This window comes from Balaenoptera acutorostrata, chromosome 11 (genome assembly GCF_949987535.1).
Source record: "Balaenoptera acutorostrata chromosome 11, mBalAcu1.1, whole genome shotgun sequence".
Lineage (NCBI taxonomy): Eukaryota > Metazoa > Chordata > Mammalia > Artiodactyla > Balaenopteridae > Balaenoptera > Balaenoptera acutorostrata.
The window spans coordinates 18,750,437-18,777,017 of record NC_080074.1 but is presented as its reverse complement, the minus strand read 5'-3'; the positions used below and the strand labels follow the sequence as shown (position 1 = coordinate 18,777,017).

Here is a 26,581-nt window from a genome sequence, read left to right as displayed (position 1 = left end):
AAATAAAAAGTTAAAAATAAATAAATAAGCTACAAGGATATATTGCACAGCACAGGAAATATAGCTAATATTTTATAATAACTATAAATGGAGTACAATCTATAAAAAATGTGAATCCCTATGTTGTATACCTGAAACTGATATAATATTGTACATCAACTATACGTCAATAAAAAGATATTTTTTAAATCACTCTTTCACACGTATAGGACTCAAATTAGCCTAGAGCAGCTCCGATTTCTAATCGAGAAAACAGTCTGTCCATTTGTCCATCAATTGGCTCCGATCACATTCCCCACTTAGGCCAGCCAGAGAGAACACTGCTGAAGGCTCCAGTGGCAACGCGTGAGCCTCTAAACCTGCACACCCCATTTCCCAAACAAAAACAGAGGGCGCGGGAGCTGCTTCTGAAGCTCCACAGAGATGCAGAATGTCCTCAGTCTCCAAACTTCCTTCGTCTACAGAATGGGACAAAGGCCCCCTTTTCATGAGGTTCTATTGAGAACTAAGTAAGGAAAGAGAAATAAAAGCATATCATAAACTCAAAAGTACTTTATGTCTGAGAGATTAAGGATTATTTTATAGTGATGTAAACAAACCTCCACCATCCATTACAGAGCTTCAAGCACCTCCTCAAAGCCTGGATTACAGGCATCTTGCAAGACTGTTCACCCTAACCCAGGCTCTAAGCCCCTGCAGGTGTGCAGACACGCGTCTGTGTGTAAAACAACACCCTGTCACACATACACGGGATGTGCACACCATCCAATCCAATGGCCAGGACCCCTACACACAGACTGTTCCCGCAAACTGGATAAATACCATTTGACTGTTAAAAAATCAGTTATAAACACAGCAAAACACATAATCCTTTATACAACTGTGTGATAAAAGCCACTTGTTGGTAAAGGCCTTCTTTCGTCATATGGTGACAGCAGATGCTACAACAATAAAAAGCAGAAAATGGAAAGACCTCAATTAGGTCTGCAGGTGGAGCAATATAAATGGTTTTTAAACTTTTACTGAAAAATCTCATTGAGATGTGAGGTTGTTAGAGATTCGAATTCAAAACAAACTCTGCCGGGTGAAACGATTCCTTTCTCTAATAATTTGAGGTCCCTGGAGTGTAGGACTCAGGTCTGGCCTTCAGGGGCAAGGGGCCCAGAGTCAAATGACATTATATGCCCATCACCCTCTCACCCAACATTTGAGACCAATAATCACGTTGGAATAAGCCCCCAACAGCCAGCACGCTGAGAGGGAAGAGGAGGGATTGATTCAATAAAGCCGTGGCTTCTGCAGCCCAGAGGGATGGACTCTGCGCCTCTCCCTGCACACCGGCCCCACCAGGCTGCCCACTGCGCAGAGGCCAGAACCCAGGAAGTGAGCACTACTTCCAAACCTTAGGGACAGCTGTGCCCGGGAGGGGGGTGTGGGGGGACCCACAAGAGCAGAAATGGTCACATCAACAGTGTTTACATGCACAGCATCCATCCTCTTCTACAGGAAAGCACAACTGTCCACAGGGCCTCTTAAGAAGAATCGTTCCAGGCTTCCCTGGTGGCGCAGTGGTTGAGAGTCTGCCTGCCAGTGCAGGAGACACGGGTTCGTGCCCTGGTCTGGGAGGATCCCACATGCCGCGGAGCGGCTGGGCCCGTGAGCCACAACTGCTGAGCCTGCGCGTCTGGAGCCTGTGCTCCGCAGCGGGAGGGGCTGCGATAGTGAGAGGCCTGCGCACCGCGATGAAGAGTGGCCCCCGCTTGCCACAACTAGAGAAAGCCCTCGCACAGAAACGAAGACCCAACACAGCCATAAATAAATAAAAATAAAAATTATAAAATAAAAAAAAAAAAAAAAAGAAGAATCGTTCCCTTAAAATCAACCTAAATGTCCACTGACAGATGAATGGATAAAGAAGATGTGGTACGTATATACAATGGAATATTACTCAGCCATAAAAAAGAATGAAATAATGCCATCTGCGGCAACACGGATGCAACTAGAGATTATTATACTAAGTGAAGTAGGTCAGACAGAGAAAGACAAATATTATATGGTATCACTTATATGTGGAATCTAAAAAGATAATACAAATGAACTTATTTACAAAACAGAAACAGACTCACAGACAGAGAAAACAAAAAGCAAAAAGGAGAGGGGAAGGGATAAATTAGGAGTGTGGGGTTAATGGATACACACTACTATATATAAAACATATAAACAACAAGGAGGTACTGTAGAGCACATGGAACTATATTCAGTATCTTGTAATAACCTATAATGGAAAAGAATCTGAAGCTGTACACCTGAAGCTAACACAATATTGTAAATCAACAATAGTTTAATAAAAAAAAAAAAATTCAAGAATAACCACTCCCTTAAGACACACACCCACCAAACTTTTCTGACAGCAGATGGGTTTTCTTCACCAATAAACATCACGATACTGAGTGACCACACATTCCTAAAACAGCAGTGTTACAAATAAGCACCAGGGTTGTAGAAGCCCCGAGAATTAATTGTGGCTCGGTGGCTACTGTCCCACTAGCCACGCTGTGCCACCGGCATTGCCAACAACTGGACCAATGGCTGCCCAAACGGGGAAGTTAAGTGGGCTGGAAGGAGGGATGAATGGGAGGAGGGATGGATGGGAGGAGGGATGGACAGACAACAAACTCGAGGGCAGGCGGCAGGTGTGAGGGAGCTCACTGCTGCCTCGAGGAAATGTCACTCATCGCTAACGGCAGCTGGCTCGTTCTGGATGCTGGGGGGTCACAGTCACCCCTGGCAGCTGAGAAAGACTGTTTCGAAGGCTGCTTCAGGCAGGCCTTGCGCCAGGCATGTGGGCTGAGTGAGCATGGCCAGGGTGGGGGATTTACTCAATTCAAAACAGGCCGCTCTTACCTCATCTCCTTCCTCTCCTTTTTCCACTCCTGCAAAACCAGCTGCGACTCCGCATCTCTGTGAACCTGCAGGACACAAGCCAGTTATTGAGAAGGTTCTGGATATGAATAAACCTATTAGGTCATGAGAATTTTCTAATGGGCAGCTCTTCTGGGAGGAATTTTATTCAGGTCTAAGAGACAGGCACCTGCAGGAAATAATACATTTTCAGACTTCCCAGCTGCAATGTGCCCTTCTCCACCAAGTGCAGATGGCATATTATGATGCCATTAAGCAAGGCTCCTATTAAACTAGAGATATTAAAGTATTATTAAAGGCTTTGCATAAGCACAATGCATTTGCATCCACATAAAATATACGTGTATTATACGTGCGTAATGTATCCATTGCACATGGATTATCCATTACACACATAAACATATACTTAATACAGGCTACCTAATACACGTTTATATATACCATAAATATACGTATTATACACACACACAAAAAAACGGCAGTTAAGTGGAAATAGCAGGTGTAACAGTACGTCCACACATTACAAGCATGTAAGAAACATGTGCATATATTTGGAAATTAACACGGAAATTTTTCTTTAATTTGTGCAAGGGTAGTTGAATTATAATTGGCTTTAATCTTTTTCCTTAATATTATCTTCTAAAGTGTTTGAGAAAAAAAAAAAATTGTTTTTATAAAAGGCAAGAAGGCAGAGCACCTCACCCGGACGGAGAAGCAGAGAATTTTCTAGGTGGGCTGAAATGTGAGCAAAAGGCAAAAAGAAAATGACAACCGTACACACCCTAACACATGGAATCTCCCAAGTCTCTCCAAGGCTCCTGAGGCTACACGGGAACCCTTGAGCGCAGCCAGAGGTGCACGTGGCCACGGGGGCCAGATGGGGCTCCCTGCAGTCCACGGTCACAGGGGCGGCCTCAGGACCCGGAGGAAAACACCGAACAAGCAAACCATCTGCTTCTGACGCAGCAGCCAGGGCCCTTCTGTTTATCACGTATGCCCAGGTCAACAGCTTGACTAAGTCACCTGCGACAGGCCTCTGCCACTCAGACAAAACCCTGAGCTTGTAACCTGGACTTCTGGCCCAGCACCACTGCCTACACCAGCCGGAAGCAGCCACCACTGAATGACCATTGGCCGTGTGTTACTGGAGCACCGGAAGACTGGTCCAGCACATCTGGAGGTGCTGAGGTACGTCCTACGAGTGTGGTTTCAATTAGCGCTCACATTTTAGATCAACAAATTACTCGCTACAGAACTCAGGCACTACAAAGTATGAGACTAGATCAAAACTCTGTAGGGTGCCACAAGGAATTTATTTATATAGATAGATACATGCAGATATACACATACACACATACACATGCACCCATTCATATACACGCTTGTACACAGATATACACGCATACACGTACCCACACGTGTACATATACATATTCAGCACCTACTGTGTGGCAAGCACTGTGCTATCTACTGAAGGTGTAAGAGAGGAAAAGATAGAGCCCTGGCGGGGGCTACACCCAGGTAAGCAGATCAGGACAAAACAATGTGATACCACACAGGATGGGGTATCAGTCTGTGGGCGGGAACGTTCCCTCCCACCTCTGCCCATACACCCTTCTTGGCCCACGAACTGCACTTGTGTCCAGTATGAAGGAGAAGCTTCTCCCGTACTTGCAGGAGGGGAGAATTCTCTGACTAGTGACCACAAGAAAGATTACCAAAGTGAATCTACTTGCTCCCTCCTTTTGGAAAGTAGCCGCCACAGGCCACGTGAATGCTCCTCTCCGCTCTCCCCTCAGGTGGGCCCCCCACCTGAGGGCAGGCTCCGCAGACATGAAGAGTCTCCAAGTCCAAGGCACTTTCTCCAGCACAGCTTTTCCAGAATGGGGGGCAGCCAAGGATGAAGGATCATCTCCAGCGAAGCCCAAGGCTGCCAAAGGGACATGCTAAGGAGGAACGCCCCAGAGATCTGAGCCGGGAGCAACCCCAGAGGAGGGGGCATATGGGCTCTGGGGGTGGGCACCTTAACCCAGCCTCCCCTCGCACCCTCCCATCCAAGGCCTACCCACACCCCCCTCCCACCTGCCCTTTCTCTATCATTTATCATCTCTCCCACGTGATCAACCTCCTCACTTGGATCCTTCCCATCAGCATTTAAACACGCTCAAGGCTCTCCCATTAAAAGAAAACAATTTCTCCTGAGCCACACCTTTCTCCAGCTCTGATTCCCCTACAAGGCCAAACTTTGTAAAACAGCAATCTCAGGAGTCTGAAATCTACTTGAAAATACTTCAAAGACTGGGTATTAATTAGTTATAATTAACCTTTAAGTGATACCATGTACTCAAGGGTGGGTAGTTAGCACGGGAAAAGTCTAACCAGAAGCCCACACCAGAGGCCCATCCTGCAGCCACCTCAGCCATCTTTAGCCTCACTCATTAGTTAGCATACTCAGCCCTTCACGACTACAATCTACAAAAATGTACTGTACAGGCCGGCCCAGCCCTGTGAGAGCAGGATATCGCCATCTAGCCAGCAGCCTGACAGCCTGTGCCAGGGGAGGCCAAATCCAGCCCACCACCCACTTTTCTATTGGCCTAATGAGCTTAAGAAAGGATTTTCCTCTTGAAACTGTTGAAAAAAAAAATCAAAAGAAAAATAATTTCATGATGCGTGAAAATGATACGAAATTCAAATTTCAGCGTCCACCAATACAGTTATAGGGATACAGCTACAACCGGTTGTTTACATACTGCCTAAGGCTGCTTTTGTGCTACAAGCACAGTTGAGTAGCTGTGACAGAGACCGTATGACCCGCACAGCCTAACACGGTGACTAGCTGGCTCTTTGCAGAAGCCTGTCCACCCCGGGTTAAACGTGGCTCGGCCGTGGTTACCTGGGAAGCCTCTACACTATACACCACACCATCCACCGGCACTACCACCGTGAGCCATACCACTTGAGAGTGCACTTCAAGGCTAGTGAACAAAAATTATTCTTCATAGCTACTTTTTTAAAACCAAAATTTCAACACTGGCATTTAATTCATCAGACTTGGCTCCAAACAACACTGCTGGCTTCCAAAAAAAAAAAAATCACACCCAACCTCAGAGGACAAATTTCTCTCCTCAGAAAACAGTCCAGATGATATGCTATGTGCATACTATCGGAAAAAGGGGAGCTACAGAAACATTTGACACAGGATCACTGGAATAATGTATAGTTTTCCAGGTGAACACAGAGGCAGAGGAGAGAGTAGATAGGGAACAGGGAGAAGTGATGCTCCTTTGGATATTTTTTTAATTATCAGCCACCCTCCTCTATGTCCTAGTGAATGCACCCTGACGGAATGCTGTAAAAAGTGTTAGATACCGAGGTGACACAGCACGGAGATGAGGGCTCTGGGGCCAGACAGCCTGGTCTAAGCCCAGCAAGTTAGTTTCTCATCTCTGCCTCCGGTTCTTCATCTGTAAAATGGGGTGATGTCAGTGCCCACTTCCAAGAGCTGTTGTTGAATGAAATGCCCGTAAAGCCCTTGGAGTCTGGAGCATAGTAAGTTCTTGCTTCTACATCGCTTGATTCTGCTGTCACTAACTTTGAGATTCTGGAAAAGTTACTTATCTCTCAGCCTGTTTCCTCACCTGTAAAATGGGGCGGCAGCATAAATGTCAATTCCCTTTTCTTCCTTCCCTAACCCCACGCCTTATACAATTAACTCTATAAATCACAGAAATCTTCCCAGCACTTCCGTTCTCTAAAACACACACTCCTATTCATCAAACTTTTTATACAGGTCAGAGACAGGAAAACAAGAAATAAATCTGTCCTCAAAGCTAAAATGCAGCGACACCATCTACCTGCAGGCTGCATCTGTGTGGCTGACCAGCCACCTGCGTCACAGAGAGACCGCACCTAAGGCAAGGGGTCCAGCTACACCTGAGAGCTCTAAACCGCACGGCAAAGCAGCACTTCAGTGCAGTGCTTGAAAGCAGGGACTTGGGCACCACGCAGCCTAGGTTCAAGTTCTTGCTCTGTCATTTTATGACCTTGGACATGTTACCCAACCTCTCAAACACTCAGTTTCCTTACTCTAAACTGGAAAATCGTACACTGGACAGCTGGGACGCGTTATGAATAATGTTGCAGAGCAAGCATTCAGCACAGTGCCTGGCATCTGAAGAGTGACTATTATTACTGTATGACCTATGCGCAGACTTAAAGCTACATTAACCCAGAACTGATGCCTTTTATTTTTAGACAGTCACCTCACGGACAAGCACAGGAAGGAAAACAGAACCAGTCCTCGTCAGAGAGGAGCCAAGGAGCAACGCAGCCAGAGCGCGCTGGAAGCGAGGCCCGGGGGATGTGAGGCCCCATGCCCTGCAAGGGTGCACCCTGGAGTGAGGACCTGCCACTCCCCGCAGCCCTGCCCGAGTCTGCTGCCAGCTGGGCCGGGCAAGGCGGCTCCCGGCCCATTTCCAAAGCAGGCTGGCAGGCCGTGGGCACCAGGCCATGGCCAGAGGCTGCAGCCAAAAGAGCAAGCATCCATGCCCCTTAACCTACAAGAGTCGGCACTCACCCCGAGACAGCTGCAGGCCAGGCCAGCTGAACCAGGCGAGAAAGCAAGGTGCCTCGTGAGACTGGGGAGGGGTCGCAGCTGCAACACAGGGCAGCTTCCACGGGCCAGGAACTCACTGCTGAAACAACTTTCCTCACTAACTGCCCCAAACTGGCTATGTAACTTATAGAAAGAAAAATACACCACTGAACTCCAGTGAGCCAGCAAACGGTAGGTATTATCTTCAAAGTCAGACGGAGACTGCACACAGGGATCTTGACTCTTGCTTTGAGACTCTTCCCAGTAAGCCGTGGTGCCCAGCCTGAAGTGTTCATTCCATTTTACAGATGGGGAAACAGAGGCCCAGAACGGAGAAGTCCCACCGCAGACTAAAGGCAGAAGCAGGACTGGACCCAAACCCTGGCAGAGGTTCTGGAATCCCACTGATCTCCCCATGGGGCTTTAGTGGGGAAGTAAGGACACCAGATTTCCCCACAAAACTCTTTCTCCAAATGGCTTTGGGAGCCATTTTAAAAATTCTCTTTAGGGAAAATGGCAAGACTCTTTTAGGGGCAAAATCACCCCAGTGGTTAATCTGCAGGATAATTTATGCCTCATACTTCAGGACCACAATTAAACATAAAAATACCTGAAAATAACTTTGACCGGTGGACTAACCTCAGGCTTAAAGAAAAAGTAGGAGAGAAAAAAAATCCCAAACCTGCATCTGCTCCAATAACCCAGTCAAGGTCTGTAGCCAGGTCATAGTTTGAATGTACTGCTCCGTGTTCATGATTCTGAGCTCAGATCTTAACTCTGGGATGATTGCACCCGTTCGCCAGCCATGCTTCAGGGTCAAGTCCTGAATGCAAAGATCACAAGAAGTCAACATTAACCTCAACAGAATTTAAACCATTTCATGACCTTTCCCGGAGGCAACAGACATTCATTGAATTACGTTTTAATTGTAATGTTAGTTATTAACCAAGCCGAATTCAATGAATTACACTTAATTAAAACAAATTTAGCCTCAGGCTTTGACCATTTCACCCCAAGAAAGTTTCTGTTCCGGAAATAATTGCGGTGAATCACAGCCCCCACAGAAACACAGGATCTGGAATCATTAACCATGGTCTATAAAACCACATTTAGGCCGAAAGAGGCTCAACTGAAATGCTACTGAAGGTCTTCATTCAATTCATCCACAGACCGCTGGGGAGCACCCACCGCATGCCAAGCCTCCATGGGTTATGGGGAATCTCAGACTTGGAATGATCACCCAATACCAACATATATGATCACGTTTTCATTCCAAATATTGTAATCCCATGATATGACATTAATAAGCCAGAATATATCTAAGTGATGTCCTGGAAAATCTAAGATACACAATCACCATAATGAATGGCTGTTAATTTTCTCATTTGACAGTTATTAAATATTACAGTTTGCCGGGCCCTGTTCTAGATACTGACAATAAAGTAATGAACAAAACTAACAACTCCCTGCTCTCATGGGAAATAGAGACAAAAAAATAAGCAAGTAAATACACAATGGCAGGTGGTGAGAAAGACAATGGACAACAATCAAGCAGAATAAGAGGGAAAAGGAGTTACCATTTTATATAGAGTGATTAGGAAGACAAGGCTAATACATCTGAAGGTAAGGAGAGTAAAAGTATTGCAAATGTGTGGGAGAAGAAAAATTCTGCCTGGAAAAAGAGCAAGTGCAAAGGCTCTGGGGCAAGAACATGCTGGGAGCAAGGTGTGTTAAGAAACAGCAAGGCAGGTAGCCTAGAGCAGAGTAGGAGAGAGGGCGGAGGCAGGAGGTGCCTTCATAGCGGGAGGCTGGGGAAGGAGAGATCAAGCAGGGCCTTGAGGGCAATTATAGGAAATCAGGCGTTTACTCTGAGGAAGAAAGGGGTGCTTTTTTTTTTTTTTTTTTTTTAATAGGAAGTTCATTCCTACTTTTTTTTTTTTTTTTAATTTTTTTTATTTATTTATTTTTATTTTTGGCTGTGTTGGGTCTTCATTTCTGTGCGAGGGCTTTCTCTAGTTGCGGCGAGCGGGGTCCACTCTTCATCGCGGTGCGCGGGCCTCTCACTGTCGCGGCCTCTCTTGTTGCGGAGCACAGGCTCCAGACGCGCAGGCTCAGTAGTTGTGGCTCACGGGCCCGGTTGCTCCGCGGCATGTGGGATCTTCCCAGACCAGGGCTCGAACCCGTGTCCCCTGCATTGGCAGGCAGATTCTCAACCACTGCGCCACCAGGGAAGCCCGAAAGGGGTGCTTTTAAGGAGAGAGCTTTTAAGGGTTTTAAGGAGAGAAGTGGTATGTGGTTTACTATTTTGAAAATTCACTCTGCTATTCACTTAAAACTAGAATCCCTACTCTGTATGTCCTAAGGATGCCTACCTTCTTCAGTGGTTGAATTTCTTTAAACCTTTCAATAGTCCTCTTTCTCCTATACTATATGAGACCCTACATACATCACATTCTTTTAAATATTCCCAGTGGTGGCAAACTTTTGAAGGTGGATCTTATTTCTGAAAATAGGTAAAAAAAAATCATTTGGAACATTCCTAAGACTAAAGTACATGATAATAAATTAATAATAATGAAACTACTTTTCTCCTATGCCTCAAATTGGCTCTCAAATATATACCAAAAGGGGCATCTAAATGTATTTTGAGAAACGGCAGCAGTATTAAAGGATCTACATTCTCAAGAGATTCCTTTGAAGGGTAACGTTCATCGCCCACATAACTTCTGACATGTTAATGAATTGGTCTGATCACTTTAAAACAGTGGTTTTCCAACTTTAGCATGAATCCAACTATATGTTGTCTACAAGACATTTACTTTTGATCTAAGGACACACATAGGTTGAAAGTGAAAAGATTAAATAAGATATTCCAAGCAAATAGTAACCAAAAGAAAACAGGAGTGGCTATCCTCATATCAGGCAAAATAGACTTTAGATCAAAAACTGTTACAAGACACAAAGAATGACATTATATCATGATAAAAGGGTCAATTCACCAAAAATATATAACAATTCTAAGCACATATCAACCAAATATCAGAGGTCCAAAATATATGAAGGAAACATTAACAGAACTGAAGGGAACAAAAGACAGCTTTACAATAATAGTAGGAAACTCAACAGCTTACTTTCTACAATGGATAAAATAAGCAGACAGAAGATCAAACAGGAAATAGAGGACCTGAACAACACTATAGATCGATTAGACATGTACAGAACACTCCACCCAACAAAAGCAGAATACACATTTTTCTCAAGTGTACATGGAGAATTCTCCAGGAGCAACTGTATTTTAGACCACAAAACAAGTCTTAATTAATTTTAAAAGACTGAAATCATACAAGGTATCTTTTCTGATCACTAGGAATGAAACTAGACATCAACAGCAAAAGGAAAAAGTGAAAAATTCCGAAATATGTGGAAATTAAACAACACACTCTTCAACAACCAATGGGTCAAAGAAGTCACAAGGGAAATTAGAAAATACCTTGAAACAAATTAAAATGCAAACACAACATACTCAAATTTATGGGATGCAACAAATGCAATACTAAAAAGGAAAATTAATAGCAATAGCCATTTACATTTAAAAAAGATCTCAAAACAACTTAACTATATACCTTAAAGGAACTAGAAAAAGAACAAACTAAACTGAAAGCTAGCAGGACAAAGGAAATAATGAAGATTAGAGCAGAGATAAATAGGATAGAAAAACAATAGAGAAAAATCAACAAAACCAAGAATTGGTTCTTCAAAAAAAAAAGCAAAAAAACCCAAAATTGACAAACCTTTAATAAGAAAAAAAGAAGACTCAAATTACTAAAATCAGAAATGTAAGTGGTGACATTTACGAGCAATTCTACAGGGGGAAGAAAAAAAAAAAGGATTATAAAAGAGTACTGTGAACTGAGTACTGTATGCCAACAACTTGGACAACCTAGATGAAATGGACAAATTCCTAGAAACACACAACCTACCAAGACTGAATTATGAAGAAATAGTAAATCTGAATAGACCTCTAACTAGGAAGGAGATTGAATCGAGAATCAAAAACCTTCCAACAGTGAAAAGCCCAGGACCAGATGGCTTCACTACCAAACATGTAAAGAAGAATTAACACTAATCCTTCTCAAACTCTTCCAAAAACTGAAGAAGAGGAAACACTTCCTAACTCATTCTATGGGCCAGCATTATCTTGATATCAAATTTTAGTGTGGAAAGCTGTGTAGAACACAGATGGCTGGGCCCTACCCCAAGGGTTTTTAACTCAGGAGACCTGGGGTGAAGCGGAGAATCTGCAGTTCCAACAAGTTCCCAGGTGATGCCGATGTCATGGGGACCACATTTGACAAACTACTGCATTCTTTTTTTAAATTTATTTTATTTTATTTATTTATTTATTTTTGGCTGTGTTGGGTCTTCGTTTCTGTGCGAGGGCTTCCTCTAGTTGTGGCAAGCAGGGGCCACTCTTCATCGCGGTGCGCAGGCCTCTCATTATCGCGGCCTCTCTTGTTGCGGAGAACAGGCTCCAGACGCGCAGGCTCAGTAAGTTGTGGCTCACGGGCCTAGTTGCTCCGCGGCATGTGGGATCTTCCCAGACCAGGACTCGAACCCGTGTCCCCTGCATTGGCAGGCAGACTCTCAACCACTGCGCCACCAGGGAAGCCCAACTACTGCATTCTTGACAAACTTCTCATAGTGCTAAGACCTGTCTGTGTGTGTGTCACCTCATGGGGCCATGTACCTACATGCCTCCGGGGTAGCAAACAGTTAGTTATATCCTCAAGGCCCACAGGCCACATAGCAAGAGGTACATGCTGTGATGCCACGTCACCTGGCCGGACATTCTGGGAGTGCCAACATCCTGAAGGGAGCACTTTGTTTCTACTTTATTAAGCACTTTTGTATATATTAGCTTATCTCACTCTTCTTACAAAAGAAGACATCCAGGGTTGAGGGATGAGCCCATGGTCACACAGCTAATCAAGAGCAGAGATGGGATGAAAACCTCAGTTTTCCAATTCTCCCACGATTCCTGTCACTAGACCTCAACCCATTGGACAGACATGATTATGCAGCACGTGTACTGGAGTCACCTGGGAAGGGTGTCACTACACACAGGCACTGGAATCAACCCTCTACCTTCACCACCTCTAGAAAGTTTGACTCCATAGACCTCAGTGGGGCTCAGGCACGTGTGCTCTGAAATGCTTCCCAGATGGTCCTACTGCCCAGCCATTAAAGCTACCATTTCAATGGTACGAGAGTGACACAGACGTGCACATGTGAGGCCAATCCAGTGTGGGCCAAAATACTCAGAAATATCAACAGTGGAGGAGTTTGACAGCCGGCCACGACCTACTCTTGTTACCTCCCTGACACCGAGCTTCATTCAGACTTTGCAAAATGTGCGCTGTGCAACCTCGCCTGGAATCACTTAACAAACATAAATTCATTCCACACGGAACCAAGTGTGGTAATAGATGTGACTCACTCAATCCTGCGCCAATTATAGATTAAATCATAATTCAAGTCCTGAGACACTCTAGTCATTCCGAGGGGCATGAAAAGCCTCATTTTCACATAATAGCTATTTCCTGGAAATGCCAGTTTTGTACGCTTTCAAAATGACTGGCTGGCAAAAGAAACCCTGACTGATGTTTATGAGATTTTTACGAAGCATTTGTATGTTTCTGATGCTTAATAATAAAAGGGAAAGGAAAGAACACGGACATTTATTTCTTACCATTACCTAAATGGAAAGATTTTTTCTGATAAACTGAGTAAATTGCTAATTTCCATCATTTCCCAAAAAAAATAATCTATTTCATGACTCTGATCCATCCTGTTGTGTAAAACATGAGACATTAAAAAAAAAAGAAATGTGGCCTGCTCCTCACTTTTATGAAAGTATGAAAATGGTCTTAAGCAAAAGATAAATTCCTCAATAAGTGGGTCTAACACTGTCCCCAACAAAGAAACAGGAAAAAAGGTTCCTCACCGCCAGGTCACTGTATATATGGTCACCAAAATACAACACTTTGGATCCCCTCCATCCAGTAAGCTTCAAAAATTCATATAAATTACCCTGCAATAACAGAAAAATACAGGTGTTATATTGTATGACAAATAAGAGACCTGTATAACCCATGGCCCAAGATATCTACTTTTCTTTTTTGATTTCTATTTATAGTATTTATTTACTTATTTATTTTTTAGGCCGCCCCATGCGGCATGCAGGATCTTAGTTCCCCAACCAGGGATCAAACACGTGCCCTCTGCATTGGGAGCACGGCATCTTAACCACTGGACCGCTAGGGAAAGTCCCGATATCTGGCTTTTAAAACTTAAAAAAAATGTTTTTGCTTTTACAATTTATTTTAAATATCAAAATATAAAGATAAAAAACATTTTTATGTGAAATCTTTCTTCTAAGTCAAATGTACTTTTCAGAAGGGCTTCATACTGAATATCTTTGTAATGATCTTTTTTTTCACGCTTAACGTTCATTCTGTGACCATGTCAATAAATATTCGCCTGCCATGTAGTTTTAGCAGCTGAGACCTACCATGATTCGTTTTACCAATTATCTGAGGCTGGACATTTACCTTGTTATCTATTTTGTAAGTAACTTCATGATAAACATTCCTGTAGCAAAGCTTTAGCTACATCTTAATAATTTTCTTAGGCTCACTTCCTGGACTTGGAGGGCTGTTCAAAGCTAATCTTTCAGGCCTAAAAAATATATTTAGTGCTAAATCCAGCAGTTTGTTACATATCCAACAGGAATGTATAAGTACTTCAAAAAAAAAAAAACTGTATAGTACTGTTCTGTAATTTTATGTTATAAATATTACACAAATATAAAAATGTTTAAAGATAAGATAAAAAAACCTAATTTCAGTAACACAAAACTGGACAGCAATTCAATCATTTACTCAAACACGGGAGAGCTTTGTATGATACTGAAATACATCAAAACTGTACATAAAACACAGTTCATCAGGAAATAATTACTAATTTGGGTACGATGCCATGAGATTAAACACTTACTAAAGAGAAATTTCCAAGGTTTACTACTGGCATCTTAAATTTTATATCCTATGGACAAAATGCTTCAAAAAATTTTTTTCAAAAACTGTGCAATTCTGAGCTAATTTACACACAGCACATTGAAAATATATGGACTTAAGCTTAAATTCTGCCACTAAGTTATAAACACTCCATTGAAGCAGAGCCCTCGGGACTGTGCCTGGCACATGGCAAGCCTCAGCGAATGTCAGCTGTTATCATTATAACCGATCACAAAGCACAGCAACAAAAAGGACAGATGGGTCACGAGATACCTGTTTATAAATCTGGCCTTTCTGCAACTTGTAGATTTTATCCCAGAGTAAGACGCCTTTCTCATTCACCTTCCGGAAAGGTCTAACAACAGAAACGGGAAACATTATGACGTGTGGTAGCAGTGCAGGCTGTGTGCTGTATGAGAAACTCCACGGTTACCCCCTGAGAACAGAAAGGAGCCAACCGAAACCGAGACCCCACCATCACGTTCCCGGGCCTCGTGCAATACACCCCAAACTTCGGACCCCAGTATCCAAAGAAGGTTAGTGAAAAACAAGAACTCCAGGGTCAAATATATTTGGAAAACACTATCCACTATCCACTATCCCCGTTCCTCCTTAAAAGTTACTGATGGCTCTGAAAAGCCCTCCTATAAAGAAACTCTCTTTAGCCCAGATTTTCTAAACATATTCAACCGGGTAGAAAACTTTTCACACACAAAAAAAGCTTATAGAAATACTGCTTAGTATATTTATCCACCTTTGTACTTGAAATGCAGCCACTCTAGATACAAAACACATCAGAGATCAGAGAACTGGGCATATTATTTTATGATGGAAAAATAGGAAAAAAAGAATAAAGGCCTCATTCCTCACCCTGGGGGTGCTAGTCCAAAAAACACAAGGTTTGTTTGTCCTTTTTCTTTTTTTTAGGTAACACTTATTTGGATTGCTTTCCTGGTTAGAAAAATATAAACTCACTGCAAAAAAATCTGGAAAAATGCAGAAAAATACAATGAAGAAAAGGAAAATCATAATGCCAGTACCCAGGTAGAAACACACCATTTCAGTGGATATCTTTCAGTCTTTATGTATCTATTATCTTTCTCTTTTTTATGAACATAAAATGAGGATCATTTGCGGATACTAATATGTTATCTTCTTTTCTCCAAGGCTGTGAGCAATTTCCCATGTGATTATGTAACCTGCATACATCATTTTTTTCAGTCGTAAAACATGTTCACTGCCATTTAAAAAAAAAAAAACCTCATTTTTAATGGCTGCATAATATCCCCTCATATGGACGTTCCTTTAGGTTGTTTCTAACCTTCATCATTATAAATAACACGGGGATGAATAGGGGTAGAGAATTCTTAATCCAGGCACCCAGAGTAAGGAAGAGCGCTGTGCTGGGAAAATCTAATCCAAGACAGGGTCCTGCCACTGAGTATAAACATGACAAAGGAGGGAGGTGAAAGGAGAGATGGGGCCCTTCCCCTGACCACTCCACCCCGCTGGGATCTAATAAGAAAATGCAGGAGAGCGTTTTATCAGGGACCAAACAGCAAGCCAGTGTTTACAGCTGGTTTTGATCAACACTCTTGTTTTTCCTGCATTCTCTTGATTTCTCAGTCTCTGCACATGGTTCTTGGGTGTGCCTCTTCTTCCAGGAGTCACTGTGACACTTGGAAAACTGGAATTTAGCATCGTAAGAGGAATTTAATCCACTCAACACTAACTACAGGGCACCGAATTATTATGCTTTAAATCACCTAGCAGAGAGGGAAAGGCTTCATGGTTACCCAGTTCAGAACAGAGAAATGTGGGTAAAAGTGTTTCAAAAGTAGGTCACTGTTATACAAATACGAATTATTTTTATAATCCTAGTGCAGTAACTCTCAACACTACTGACATTTGTGGGGAATGACTCTTGGTGCACCGGTCTGCCCCGCACGTTAAATCACCTTTTAGGACCCCTGACCCTCAGTCACAAAACGCTAAGAGCACACCCCGGTCACCTTCACAACCCAAACTTTCCCATTCTTCTATTGCTCAAGGATACTGCGGCAGAAGGACTTTAAGTTTTGGTCTAGATTTACTCCACTTGATGCAAAACCTGTATTGCAGAGAAGTTCTGCAAAATCTAAGTGCAACTGTCAGTGAACCATTTAGAGCTCTATTTAAAGAGATACCCACCAGGTGGTTTGCTGTTGCTGTTTTGTTATGCCTCACAATGCCTCTGCATCGAGAGATCTAATTTACTATGGTGACGCTAAGATTGGAATTTTCATTGTTGTCAATCGTTCTCTTAAAGCCTGACTCATAGGACTGAAGTAGCCCGAACTGAATTGAGAACCATTTCAAGAGGTGTAAGCTGTCTGCTATGTACTCATCCCACCTTCCTTGCAATTACTTGCTAGAAGGGTTAAAAATCAAAAGCTATGATGTTAGATGCTTGTGATTTTCCAACTGGATTTCACCAAGACACATTACGTAAGTATTCACAGCAGAAAATGAATAAAATCTAGTCCCTAAAAAGATAGACACTTACCTCCGCTTATCATTAAAGAAGTTTGGCTTCTCCGCCTGAACAATGACCACATCAAAAAGGTCCCTCCAGTCTTTTCCAACAATATACCTCATCCCTTTGTCCCTAGAACAATATTTCAGCCAGGTTAGTCTAACACTGCAGGGATTAACTATTCTTGCAACATTTTCTTTCGAATTTCCAACTATCAAAATACATGGAATACAGGAAGTGAGCCAGAAACTAGCCAGGAATCACAGAAGAACTTACACAAAGCTACTGGGGCTATTGGTGATGAGAAACATCTTCTTGCCGTGATCAGCCAGTTTGGCCAACACTGCACGGGTCTGCTCAGGGTAGCAGATGTACTTTTCTAAAGAGCAAGAGAAAAATGCACACAGGGTTTCAGGGTGAAGTCAGTCAATCTGCAAGCACTTCCTAAATGGGGCAGATGGGTCCAGCACTGTCTAGGGCACTTGAGGGGAGAAAAGCCTTCAGGAAGCTTGGTTCAAGGCAGTATATGGGTACTCAGTGCATCAGTAACCAACACCCTGCCTCTTCAGTCTAAGTGGAAAAAACTAAGTGGCTGCAGCTGCCAGCTCCTCTCCTTTCCCGTAAGGATTATGTCAAGTTCTGAGACAAAGGGGAGGGAGACACCTAAGGCTCAAGGATGCAAGGTCCCTGCTCTGCACTCAGAAGAGGTACTACAGCCCCTGCTCAGCACCTGGAGTGAGAGTAAAATGCCTGCATAATTACACAGCAAAGGGAAAGGCTGATCTTCACGATAACATCCGGTACATACCAATATCTGCTTCAATTGCTCTGTACATGATTCCTTTGGTGTGCACGTCCCGAATTGAATCCTGTCAAAGGATACGTTTTTAATCAGTCAGAGTATAACTGAGACAGTCTGAGTAAGAGGACAAGCGAAATGGCCTTCAGGATAATGTCTGTCTGCAGAAGCCTGGCAACCCAAGCACTAAATGAGATCTAAATTCTGGTCCATTTATCACAGGTGGCCCCTGGGAAGAAACTTAAGTTTCCATGGTGACAGCAGCAGTTTCCAGTGCAATTTTCAAAAAAGCCACTTGGAGGAGGTAATTTGTATGAACAATTCTGAATAAATTCCCAAAGGATAAACAGTCATTTACATGCAGTATCATGATCAAATAATTCCAGGTCATCTGGACAAAGGGAATTATTGCTCTTTTCATCTTTGCACCCTTCCCTGGACCCCAGCAGCAGGTTCTGTTGGGCAGAGAACAATGATGGGATCCTCCTCTCTTCCATGCTACCAAAGAGGCAAGGAACTGCCAAGGAGCTCGGAACTCGGGCCGAGACGTGGTCCAGCTGGCAGACATGAGGAAGAGCCCAGCGGCATGGCAGCCTGATGCCTGGCAGGGCTCAGAGCACAGCCCCGCTCTCAGGTAGCTCTAAGCAGGTCTACTACATAGGTGGGCACTCCTGGAGGCACATGGAAACTTTCTGGAGCCTGTAGCAGGGGACTGGGCTGCAGAAAAACTGGGCCATGAGCCTTAGAAAATTGGTAGGTGCTTATCGTCGGGAACGAGCACCTCTGGACTGTAAACTCAACCTCAGTTATCTTCCAGCACAGGCCTGTTTCCACTGCGCATTGGCAGAAGGCAGTGGTTAAGAGCAAGCCGGAGCCCAACTTCCTGGCCTGAAATCCAGGCTCTGCTACTTACTAGCTGGATGTCCTTGGGCAAGTTACTCAACCTCTCTGTGCCTCAATTTCTCTAACTGTAAAAGGAGGGTGATAAGAGCTCAGGGCATTCTTGTGAGGATTTAATTAGTTAATATGCATAAAGCATTCAGAAAAATAGTGCCTGGAACACCGTAAACTCTACATGTGTGTTCACTATTAGTGGTAGTAATACTTCATAGTAAAAACTGAACTTTCTAGTAAACATCTTTCCTCATGAATGCTAAGGGTTACATAACTACCAGTGATTCTTAAAGATTCTTAAAGATGAAGTATTTGTGTGAGCAAAACGGAGAACCAAAACTAAATATTTAAATTTAGTTCAAATAACACCAGACTGATATTGAGAAACTGTTCATTCATCCTATACCTTCTTAAAACCCATGATTCAGGGCAGTCAATACTTAAAATTAGTCATGAACACATAATAAAAACACTGTAGTATGTACATATGGATCTTTTAAAATTACAGATATTTAAATAATATATATATCAATAGATGCTTAGAAATATGTATTAAAAATATATATTAAATAAGCAATATATAAACATATTTTTAAGTACTGAAAAAAGTTCAGACAGCTTAAAGAATATATCTATAGACACATGTGCATATGAATGTAAATTAAAATACATAAACACAAAGTCATATAAATGATGTGTGTATATACGCACATGGAAATCCAGATAGCAAGTACCCTCTTCTTTTACCAACCAATTTGACTTCCAATTCTCCTAACATAACATCTTTCTTAGGATTTTTCAGGGTTAAACCACAAATAAAAGAGATCCCAAGCAAGGGATGATTTCAAAGACCCAGCTGACAAGGGAGGCCAGGGACTCTGTTACTTCTGCTGAGGAGCTAGAAGAGGTGCAGCGTCAGGGCACCCCGTGCCCACACCACCTTGACGTCTTTGTACAGGTGCACAGGCTCATAGTCAATGTTGTTCTTCAGAAAGTACTCGTTCACACAGGACAGCAGGGTCATCTCGGGCAGGGAGAAGATGTCCATGAACTGCTTCATGGTGTTTCCGTGGGAACTCTGCGGGCAGGGAGGAAGGCTTCAGCAAGGGAGTCAACACCACAGTAGACTTTACATTCACCCAGGGGATTCTGGTCGTCAACATCTGGCTCCCTCCCCACAAGGAAAGGAAGATTCTAATAATGAAAAAGTAAAAACATTCACCTTGTTTCTCGTCATTCACGGCAGAGCTGACGTCTCACTCTAAGTGTAAGTGGGATTTCCAAGGAAATGCCCTGATTTCCCCCCAAAAGTCTAACCACCCTTCCCTTTCCTCTCCTTTGGCTCCATCCATCTTAAAGCTCACACGCTTTCATCACACACAGAGGAAAGCCAGCAAATTGATTCTTGCCCATGGAATGGCATAAAAAGCCACTAACTCTCCTGAATTTGAGCACCCACAGCTCACATGGGAGTTTGGAAAAGACCTTTCTCTGAACACCTGTGATTTATAAGACTAACTTTACCAGCTGATTGGGCATCTTCACTGCATTCTGATAATGCAAATAAGAGACCGCATCTAACAGTACAAGAAGCAAAAATTCGGAGGGCAAAGAGGACTACAAAAGTTAGAAAAGCAGAGGTTTCCCTTTGGCACAAAGTGACGTGCTGCCCTTAATCTCAGGGGAGGCAACAGCTGCTGTACGACAGCCCCCAATGACTTAATCCAGAAAGTGGGGACACACACAGGGAGATGGTGGCAAGCGAGGGGGTACAAGGAAGGTATACAGAGCCTTCACCAGGTAGGGGGGAAAGGGCTGAGAAAGGAGAAGCATGGAAGAACCCAGGAGAGACTCTAACATACCCATCTCTCTCAAATCGAGGGTCTCTCAAAACACAACCCCAAATGTCCTTGCTGACTCCCTATGAGCAGAGAGTCTAGTAGTTCAAGATCCTAAAGCTACCAGGCCACGTTTCGAAAAGGAAAAAGACAGGCTGCTTGAATTAAATAAATAATTTCTCGTTACCTTCCCATAAAAGTCGCTCATCTGTTCCAAAGGCACGTGGGAGCCCTCGTACATTTCAATGACTTCCTCATCAGGGACCACGCTGAGGCCTCTGGGAAAATCACAGGCGGGGCAGTTAGCATCAACTAGAGAGAGCAATAGTTTTCAGACCTCTGGCAACTGCTGGCATTTTTCAACTGAGATGCAAGACGCTGCTGTCACAAAGAGGCAGGAGGTGCCACCGGTAACTGCTATAAGTAACAGGCATGATGCTGCTACTATTACTACTACCATTCTGCTGGTAATGAGAGCAGGAAAAATAACAGCTAATACCACACGGCCCCTGCTGAATGCCAGAAATGAATTGCACGCAGTCATTCACTTAATTCTCAACAATCTTAGGAGGGAGGCACTATTATTCTTCCCATTTTCCAGCAGAAGCCACCAAGGCACAGAAAGGTCACGGACCTTGCCCAAGGTCACCAAAGTAGAAAGTGGTGGGTCAGGACTGGGTCCCAGGCTCTTTAACCACCACGTCACACGGCCTCCCTCAACAAGGTACACAGCCTCCTAATGACCTGCTTTGGGGTGAGTTTTTTGAGGTTTTTTTTTTTTTTAATGTTTTTAATACATTAGGCAGAGAGAGGCTGGTCTGTCCCCATCATCCTCCTGCCCTCTGATACTCTACCTTAAGAAGGTGAGCGCTGAGGCAGAAAAAGTCATACACCAGGCTCCAGGACTAAACACCACGTCAGGATGCCTGACACCACCTCTGGGAGGAATGACCCCAAATGCTGCATCACACTGAAGGCCTGTATCCCCATGTGTAAAAAGTAAAGGTAACATCCCCCATCTGCCTGCTTCCAGGAGCTGCAACAGAATCTGTAAATGAATCCAACTCCTCCAAACAGAGGGAAAAAAAGATTGTGGAGTCTGACTGGCCAGGATTCCACCCCTGTCTCTGGTACCCGTGCTGTGAGCAGGTGCTTTCACGTGGGATTTAATGGTCTCAGACTTCCTCCCCTGGAATAGCCCCTCTAGAGAACTGTGAAGGGAAATGTCTGTTCCCCACCCCCTTCTCTAGAGGAGAAGGCACCTCAGAAACAGACACCAATGGTGAGGAAACCACAGAGTCAATGATGGAAACACCACGCTGTGCTACAATGGGCGTATAAACAATTCAACTCGAATTTCAGTTACTAATACAAACAGGTTGCTTATCACACTTGGCCAATATGAAACTACGTATAAAACATAATTTACATGTGACGTGTAACTTTAATGAAAATATCACTTCAGCTTCTTTCTTCCATTCTCTACCCTTATCTTAATTTTAAAAATAGCCAAGGGGATTCATTGATATTTTGCCTCTGATCTTGATTAACTTGAAACAACTACTGGCCTTTGAAAACAAAAGAGCACTGGACTTCCCTTTATCTTTGCTCCAGAAATCAGATAAGACACTGGGACTAAACCGGATCATTCTAGACAGGGACCGTGGAAGACAGCTCTGGCTACCGCAGCAGCAGTCAGCAGTGAACACCCCTAAGGCTCTGACACCTAGAAAGGGAATATACAAAGTAAAGGGATTCTGCCAGGGGAGTTATTTTTCTGTCCCCACCCTAGGGGCTGCCGGGTCTTTCGGAAGCCACTGCCACCTCGAAGACACGTTCACAGGCCCATGGCCACACAAGCTGCATCTTTAAGGCCCACATAACCAAATGCCAGCTCAAAACACGCAGACAGAGCAGCACACAGACCTGCCGGAGCCGGGCTCAGGGAGACAGACGGTCGGCCGCACCCGAATGCAGCCTAAACCAGCAATGAAATCAAAATAAAACTTTACATGGCCCCGTATGCATAAGAGAAATGGAAAGGGTAGGAGCACAGAGCTGAAAAAGCCTGCCCTGGGTTCAAATTCCAGCTCCCTCACCTGCTGGGGGGATGACCTGGACCAGGAACAAGTAATTTAACCTCTTTGGGTGTCGGTGTCATTTTTTAAATGGGGGGTGGGGCAATAGCAGTACCCACCTCCTGGTGGTACCTACTGAGAAGATTAAATGAGTTTCTATAAACAGAACGGCACCGGTACATGGTAAGTACTGTCCAAGTTCTGCTGCTGTGACTACGATGGGAACAATCCTAGCTTTTCACAAGGTTCCCAGTTAAGAACTGAAAACATGGGTATGAAACAGGACCGCGGCGGGGAGCCAGCCCGCCCCCGGGCCCAGCGGTGCTCTCGCACAGAGCCCCACACACACAGCGGGAAAGCTGGCCGGGTGCAGCGACCCTGTGGGGATGAGAGAGGGACGAGGCTGAGGCACAAGCATTCCTCCCCGCTGTCTGTTCATTCGTTACCCCTTTGGAGGGGAGAGAGGAGAGAAGTGACATTTTTGCCTGCCTATGCTGTTCCAAGCATGCTCTAGTCCAAATGACTGGCTGCCGTGGAGGTGGGTGCCGGAATCATGCCCATTTTACAGAGGAGTAAACACCAAGGCTTTGAGCAGGTCGATAACTGGCTCGAGGCCGCACACACGTGAGCAGCGGGGCTGGGGTTCACACTCAGGAAGTGGGACTCCAGAGCCACACACGCACCCCTGCTGCTTTGGCTACCATACCCCCTCTCAGCCCCGAGGCCCCAGCGACCTTCCCAGGACCTCAACCTGAGCGCTCCTTCCCCTTTAAATGCCTCAGCGGCTCCTCCTGCCTGGCCCTGTCCGCACCCCTAATACGATGGATGATTTATCTACAAAAGAAGGAACAAGATAATCAGGAGCCACAGGATGGGATGGACCACAGGAGAGGAAGACCCTGTCAGGCTGAGAGGGTGAGGAGAGGCCTCAACACCAGTGAGCCATGCAGAAGGATGGGTGAGATTTCAAGAAGCAGAGGAGAAGGAAAACCACATCCTGGGAGAACGCCAGCCTGAACAGATGCCGAGCAGTGAGAAAGGAGAACTCGGAGGAAAGGAATATTTGTGTTGTTGCACCTGCCCGGCATCCGCTCCCTGAGACTGGCTGAAACTGCTGGGAAGAGAAACTCCCCTTCTCCCCTTGACCTGGAGCTGGGGGTGGAAGCCTGGTACTGCCAGGGGTCACCACGCGGAGGAGCCTGCTGTGAGCTAAGCCAGATAGGAGGAACGCCAAGAGATGGAAAGAGAACTGACAACAACTACCTGGACCCCTGGAGCCAGCTACACCTGCAACAAGCTCTGTCCCTAGACTACACAACTAGCGAGCCCAAACTGGGGTTTTTTAAAAGCCAGTTTGAGTTGGGTCTCAGTCACTTGCAACCAAGAGTCTTAACCAATCCAGGAAGTAAAGGAGGTGTGTATGGCAGAAGAGGAAGCTAAGGGTTTAGAGAAGGTTGATGGAAAATTTAAGAGATCTGGGCTCTATTCTTCAGACAGTGGGGAGCCATCCAGGATTTCAGAAGAGAGAGGGGTTGTTGAAGGCAATGCTTTAGGTAGATCAGTCTAGCAACTACGTCCAGGATGGATTGCACTGCAGAAAACCACAAGAGCCCAGGAGAGATGGGATAAGCGGCTGAGTCCAGGAGCAGAGGGTAGAAACATAATTGGAGGGACAGATCTGAAAGATCTGCTGAGGACTTCCAGTTAACCATCATACATTCAGAAATGCCTGCTGCACACAGGCCAAGAGCACAGACTCTGGAGCCAGACTGTCTGGGTCTGAATTCTACTTCTGTGTGGCCTTGGGCAAGCTACTTATTAACATCTCTGGGACCAATAATAGTACCTACCTTATAAGATTATTTTGAAGATCACATGAGTTAACTCAAAACCTTTATGGCAGTATCTGTCTCACTGCAAAACTCAGTATTTGTTAGTTGCTATTTAGTATTACTAATATTATTATTATTCTCGTCACCACCACCACCTCTTCTCCCTCTTGAAACACCATTAAAATGACAGTAAAAGAATAAACTGCTCAAAATCAAAGGAAATGAGTGCAAAGACATCAGCAGATAAGACATTTCAACATGTTTTTGGAAAACAAACAGCTGGTGAGAAGGAGGCACCTGACTGAGCAACACTGAGAACGGGGCCTGCAGGGGGACACCGACAAGAGGAACTGATGAACGACCACAGATCCCCAGAATCAGCCGTATCCGGCGCCAAGAAGCTACTGGAGGATGTGCTCCAGCAGAATGAGGGAGTAAAGCCAGAAAGAGGAAGAGACGGGAACCAGGAAACAGGGAAAGTAGCAAATGGAAGTCCCAGAATGAACAATCAAGAGTAGATCAGAGCAGGAGGAGGTAGTCAAAAAAAAAAAAAAGTAACTGAGAGATTATGTAACACATTTGAATTGTGGGGAAATAAATACATGCTTGATATCTGTGATGGAACATTAAGGAAAAAACTAGAGATACCTAACTAGAAAACTAAGCAAATAAAAAATGAGGTTATTATTAAACCTAAAAACCAAGCACTGTACAAGAAAACGATCTCAGTGCACTACTTGGCTTAAGAATGAACAAGACCTATAGAGTCATAATGCAAACGGTGAAACAATGAGAGAGAGATCTCAACAGGGTTAGGAGAATGAGGCTGGAGAAGGGGGTGCGTGTGCAGGAGAGCCAAATCCTCAGCCCTCACAGCAGGGACAATGTCCAGAATTAATAAATTAGGAAAGAGAAGTGTAAGCACGTCATTTAGAAACAGAAAGAAAAATACCAAATATATATGTAAATACAAACCACACTCCTAAATCCCACCCACAAATTTAAGAATTAGAAAAGGCAAAAACCCTTCATTTCAAAGTTACAAAGATTTCTCACTGAGCTCAGTACTTCTACTAATTCTATCAATAATAAACAGGAGGAAAAGAGTCTTAATATCCAAACTACTCAACTACCATGGCGGAAACAACAACCTGCCCCCACCATCCCTCCCCATCCAAACCTCCTCTGCAGGACCCTCACTCAGGTGGCCACCATCGCCTTTGGAGAGCCCGTCCTCCCCAGAGTCCTCCAAAGTGCTCCCTAACGACTGAGCACACGTCCATCATCACCTGGGTCACTGTGGACTGCACTCACTGGTCTACTTGTGTGGCTTCCAACCTACATCCCGAGCTCCTTGAAGACATCCTCACAAGCCAAACCATTAGCATCTAACATGGTAGTGGCCTGATCAATGTTCCTGAATGAGGGAGGGAGTGGGGGAATGAGTGAACGATTCACAGATACACACACTGCAGCCCTCCCATCACTAAACAGTCAGGGGGTCTTGAAACCCAAAGCCACTTGGTTACTTTGGGTAAATTAAATTTACCTCCTCTCACTCTTACCTGTAGACAGTTCCCAGCTGGATGTAATGAAAAGCATCGATCTTCATCAAGACTGCCTTCAAAAACACAAGCACACACACAGGTGAATAATGCACAACAATTTGCATATTTAATGAAAATGCCAGGTGTCATCACAAATCCTATCAACATCAAGTTGTCGTAAACAAAGAAGCATCCTGTATGTTTCTGAAAGGTTTGCTTGCTGAGTTCCTCATTAAGGAAACAGCCTGTCTGCAAAAAAAGATATGACAACCACCTTGTCCTCATAATGTTGAAAATGACTGACTATTGGAAATAAGCAAGTATCTCCCAGTGGCTAAATGCATTCATGCTCTTCCAATACAGTCTCTCGAAAAAGACTTCATCCAAAGATGTTTTGGATAGTTTAGTTCTTCAGCCCCAAAGAACATAATTTAAAATCAATTTACATGTTCAGCAAAGAAAAGCATCAAGAGTACATTTTAC

The 26,581-nt window shown here is 44.1% G+C and overlaps 1 protein-coding gene across 4 annotated transcripts in view; it reads right to left on the bottom strand.

Moving 5' to 3' along the window:
- Positions 1–26,581, bottom strand: part of NT5DC3 (5'-nucleotidase domain containing 3) — a 60,602-nt gene that overhangs the window by 4,625 nt on the left and 29,396 nt on the right. For all 4 annotated transcript variants that reach the window (XR_009009775.1, XM_007198611.2, XM_057557239.1 and 1 more), the window contains 10 exons: positions 26,117–26,172; positions 20,829–20,919; positions 19,744–19,881; positions 17,919–17,979; positions 17,387–17,489; positions 17,141–17,242; positions 14,869–14,950; positions 13,524–13,610; positions 8,202–8,342; positions 2,905–2,969 (listed from right to left, as the gene is read on the bottom strand). Coding sequence is in view for 3 of the 4 variants with exons in the window: in XM_007198611.2 (XP_007198673.2) it covers positions 2,905–2,969; positions 8,202–8,342; positions 13,524–13,610; positions 14,869–14,950; positions 17,141–17,242; positions 17,387–17,489; positions 17,919–17,979; positions 19,744–19,881; positions 20,829–20,919; positions 26,117–26,172 (926 nt within the window). In the remaining variant the exon portion in view is untranslated. The remainder of the gene's footprint in view (positions 1–2,904; positions 2,970–8,201; positions 8,343–13,523; positions 13,611–14,868; positions 14,951–17,140; positions 17,243–17,386; positions 17,490–17,918; positions 17,980–19,743; positions 19,882–20,828; positions 20,920–26,116; positions 26,173–26,581) is intronic.